General features: G+C 36.7%; 1 protein-coding gene across 1 annotated transcript in view; it reads left to right on the forward strand.

Moving 5' to 3' along the window:
* LOC137659684 (uncharacterized) overlaps window positions 1-4,472 on the forward strand; it is a 5,253-nt gene extending 781 nt beyond the window's left edge. The window contains exons 2-3 of the mRNA XM_068394508.1: window positions 6-1,516; window positions 4,322-4,472. Coding sequence (XP_068250609.1) covers window positions 6-1,516; window positions 4,322-4,472 — 1,662 coding nt within the window. The remainder of the gene's footprint in view (window positions 1-5; window positions 1,517-4,321) is intronic.
* The last annotated feature ends 528 nt before the right edge of the window (window positions 4,473-5,000 follow it).

Raw genomic sequence — 5,000 nt, forward strand, 5'->3', positions numbered from 1 at the left:
TTCAGGACAAGAAGCCCTTGTTTATAGCCAAATTTCAGGACAAGAAGCCCTCCCTTATAACCAAATTTCAGGACAAGAAGCCCTCCTTTATAGCCAAATTTCAGGACAAGAAGCCCTCCTTTATAGCCAAATTTCAGGACAAGAAGCCCTCCTTTATAACCAAATTTCAGGACAAGAAGGTCTTCTTTATAGCCAAATTTCAGGAAAAGAAGCCCTCCCTTATAACCAAATTTCAGGACAAGAAGCCCTCCTTTATAGCCAAATTTGAGGACAAGAAGCCCTTGTTTATAGCCAAATTTCAGAACAAGAAGCCCTCCCTTATAACCAAATTTCAGGACAAGAAGCCATCCTTCATAGCCAAATTTCAGGACAAGAAGCCCTTGTTTATAGCCAAATTTCAGGACAAGAAGCCCTCCTTTATAGCCAAATTTCAGGACAAGAAGCCCTCCTTTATAGCCAAATTTCAGGACAAGAAGCCCTCCTTTATAACCAAATTTCAGGACAAGAAGGTCTTCTTTATAGCCAAATTTCAGGAAAAGAAGCCCTCCCTTATAACCAAATTTCAGGACAAGAAGCCCTCCTTTATAGCCAAATTTGAGGACAAGAAGCCCTTGTTTATAGCCAAATTTCAGAACAAGAAGCCCTCCCTTATAGCCAAATTTCAGGACAAGAAGCCATCCTTCATAGCCAAATTTCAGGACAAGAAGCCCTTGTTTATAGCCAAATTTAAGGACAAGAAGCCCTCCTTTATAGCCAAATTTCAGGACAAGAAGCCCTCCTTTATAGCCAAATTTCAGGACAAGAAGCCCTCCTTTATAACCAAATTTCAGGACAAGAAGGTCTTCTTTATAGCCAAATTTCAGGAAAAGAAGCCCTCCCTTATAACCAAATTTCAGGACAAGAAGCCCTCCTTTATAGCCAAATTTGAGGACAAGAAGCCCTTGTTTATAGCCAAATTTCAGAACAAGAAGCCCTCCCTTATAACCAAATTTCAGGACAAGAAGCCATCCTTCATAGCCAAATTTCAGGACAAGAAGCCCTTGTTTATAGCCAAATTTCAGGACAAGAAGCCCTCCTTTATAGCCAAATTTCAGGACAAGAAGCCCTCCTTTATAGCCAAATTTCAGGACAAGAAGCCCTCCTTTATAACCAAATTTCAGGACAAGAAGGTCTTCTTTATAGCCAAATTTCAGGAAAAGAAGCCCTCCCTTATAACCAAATTTCAGGACAAGAAGCCCTCCTTTATAGCCAAATTTGAGGACAAGAAGCCCTTGTTTATAGCCAAATTTCAGAACAAGAAGCCCTCCCTTATAACCAAATTTCAGGACAAGAAGCCATCCTTCATAGCCAAATTTCAGGACAAGAAGCCCTTGTTTATAGCCAAATTTCAGGACAAGAAGCCCTCCTTTATAACCAAATTTCAGGACAAGAAGCCCTTCTTTATAGCCAAATTTCAGGACAAGAAGCCCTCCCTTATAACCAAATTTCAGGACAAGAAGCTTTCCTTTATATTAAGGCAAATTTCAGGACAGAAAACCTTCCTTTATAGCCAATTTTCAGGACAAGAAGTCCTCCTTTATAGCCAAATTTCAGGACAATAAGCCCTCATTTATAGCCAAATTTCGGGACAAGAAGCCCTCCTTTATAGCCAAATTTCGAGACAAGAAACACTCCTTTATAGCCAAATTTCATCCCTGAATTGATATAAAATTCCATAATACCAAAGAGGCACAGGTCTTGACCAATCAGTCGTCTCCCATAAGATAAAATGCTGATTCTTCCCAAATGTAGTTTCCTAACTACCATTAACAACGGCAGAAAAATCACTGATGGATAATAAAAAGGGTCCCGCTTTAATTTTATGGATGAGAGGAGTATCCGTAAACTTTTAATGCGACCGTCGCTAACAACGTGTATATTGTCCTTCTCTCCCTTCAGGGAATTATTCTTCTCTCATTTTTATCTTCTTTATCCTTATCTCAAATGGCCGTTCGTCCTATAAACGATTAAAGGTTTCAAGGTTTAAAGGTCGCTCATGAATGGCAGAGGCAAGGGAGAGTGACATTGCCCTAGCAAGCAGGACAATGCCCTAGAGATTGACCATATTTTATATGATCAGCGCTCAAGCCCCCTCTCCACCCAAGCTAGGGCCAGGGAGGGCCAGGAAAATGGCTGCTGATGATTCAACAGATAGACCTATAGGCTCCCCCAAACCCCCCAACCTTAGCTCACAAGGATGGTAAGGTTGCAAACACTAATGGCCCTAACGAGACTGAGCGCGACTCGAACCCCCGACTGGCAAACACCAGGCAGAGACGTTACCAATCAGGCCACAGCAACCCATAAAATTTAGCCTTATACTTATCTTTTTAATCATTCCTTCAGTGGCTACTTTCCTCTTGGTAAGGGTAGAAGAGACTACTTAGCTATGGTGAGCAGCTCTTTCTAGGACACTAAAATCAAACCATTGTTCTCTGGTCTTGGGAAGTGCCATAGCTTCTGTACCATGGCCTTCCACTCTCTTAGATTAGAGTTCTCTTACTTGAGGATACACTAGGGCAAGCTGTTCTATCTTATTTTTCTTCCTCTTGTTTTGTTAAAGTTTTTATAGTTTATATATGAAATATCTAATTCAATAATGTTACTGTTCTTAACATATTTTATTTTCATGTTAATTACTTCTCTTATAGTTTAATTATATCCTTGTTTCCTTTCCTTACTGGGCTATTTTTCCTCTGTTGGAGCCCTTGGGCTTATAACATCTTGCTTTTCCAACTAGGGTTATAGTTTACCTTGTAGTAGTAGTAGTAGTAGTAGTAATAATAATAATAATAATAATAATAATAATAATAATAATAATAATAATAATAATATCAAATGATTCTACATATTCGGCTTCACATCAGACAATGAGTGTCCAAAATCATAACTTCAACAACGTATGATATAACTGGTGCATCATTATCTGAAGCAATCCATGGAAAGATTATTTCCATATTGAAAACAAATATTAGTTACTCCTCATTTGGCATTATCAAATATTCATATTTCTAGAAGTAATTCCTTTTAATATTTCGTTTCTAATTTGGAGAAAATTTCGTAAAAACAATGAAAATTTTATTTCCGTGAAATCTTGCTATCATAAAGTGTTTATTTTCACAATGATCATTTGTACTCTTACATACACTGACCCTCTTTACTCTTGGATACATTAACCTATTTCACCGTTTTTTATACCCTTAAATACATTGACCTTTTATACTCCTAAAAAGATTGACTTTTGTACCCTTAAACACATTGATATTTTAGCATTAAATACATTGACGTTTTTACCCTTAGATACATTGATCTTATTACCCTTAATTTCATTGGCCCTTTCCCTTAAATACACTGACCATTTTACCCTTAATTTCATTGATCTTTTCCCTTAAATACATTGACCCTTTTACCCTTAATTTCATTGACCCTTTCCCTTAATTACATTGACCCTTTCCCTTAATTGCATTGACCCTTTTACCCTTAATTTCATTGACCATTTCCCTTAAATACATTGACCCTTTTATCCTTAATTTCATTGACCCTTTCTCTTAAATACATTGACCATTCTACCCTTAATTTCATTTACCCTTTCTCTTAAATGCATTGACCCTTCTACCCTTAATTTCATTGACCCCTTCCCTTAATTACATTGACCCTTTTACCCTTAATTTAACTGACCCTTTCCCTTAAATACATTGACCCTTTTACCCTTAATTTCACCTTAAATTTCATTGACCATTTCCCTTAAATACATTGACCCTTTTATCCTTAATTTCATTGACCCTTTCTCTTAAATACATTGACCCTTTTACCCTTAATTTCATTGACCCTTTTACCCTTAATTTCATTGACCCTTTCCCTTAAAAACATTGACCCTTTTACCCTTAATTTCATTGACCCTTTCTCTTAAATACACTGACCATTTTACCCTTAATTTCATTGACCCTTCCACTTTAATACATTGACTCTTTTACCCTTAATTTCATTGGCCTTTTCCTTTAAATACATTGACCATTTTACCCTTAATTTCATTGACCCTTTCCCTTAAATACATTGACCTTTTTACCCTTAATTTCATTGACCCTTCCCCTTAAATACATTGACCCTTTTCCCCTTAATTTCATTGACCCTTTCCCTTAAATACATTGACCATTTTACCCTTAATTTCATTGTCCTTTCCCCTTAAATTCATAAACCTCTTATACCTTCAAATACATTGAACTTTTATTCTAAATCATACATTGACTTTTATGGCCTAAAAATAGACATTTTTTTATTCCAGAAATAATGACCAAAATAAATCTGTTAATTTACACCAGATCTTTGTCCATCTACGACGTCATTTGAATCACAGTAGTTATGAATTTGCTTTTGATATACCAAATGTTTTACACGAATGTTTTATACGAATGTTTTATACGAACGAATTATAGAAGGAAGTAACCAATTTGTTAACTGCGTCATCAAACTTTTCTACCGCGTCATCCAACTTTTTTTTACCGCGTCATCCAATTTGTTCACTACGTCCTCCTATTTGTTCACTACGTCCTCCAATTTGTTTACCGCGTCATCCAACTTTCCTACCGCGTCATCCAACTTTTTTACCGCGTCATCCAATTTGTTTACAGCGTCATCCAACTTTCTTACCGCGTCATCCAATTTGTTTACTGCGTCATCCATTTTTTTTTTTTACTGCACCATCTTTCCTGCCGTGTCATCCAATTTGTTTACCGCCTCATCCAATTATACAATATCATCCAATTTTTTACCACGTCATCCAATTTCGTCATCCTATTTTCTCACCGCATCATCCAATTTTTTTACAGCGTCATCCAGCCCTTAAATGGATGAATATATCTCACAGTATACTAGAAGTTTTATTCCAGCTGTAACCAGATTGTAGAATAATATTCTTAATCAGCCAGTTGAAACATTCGAACTTCAGTCGTTTGAATTAACAG

This window comes from Palaemon carinicauda, chromosome 20 (genome assembly GCF_036898095.1).
Source record: "Palaemon carinicauda isolate YSFRI2023 chromosome 20, ASM3689809v2, whole genome shotgun sequence".
Lineage (NCBI taxonomy): Eukaryota > Metazoa > Arthropoda > Malacostraca > Decapoda > Palaemonidae > Palaemon > Palaemon carinicauda.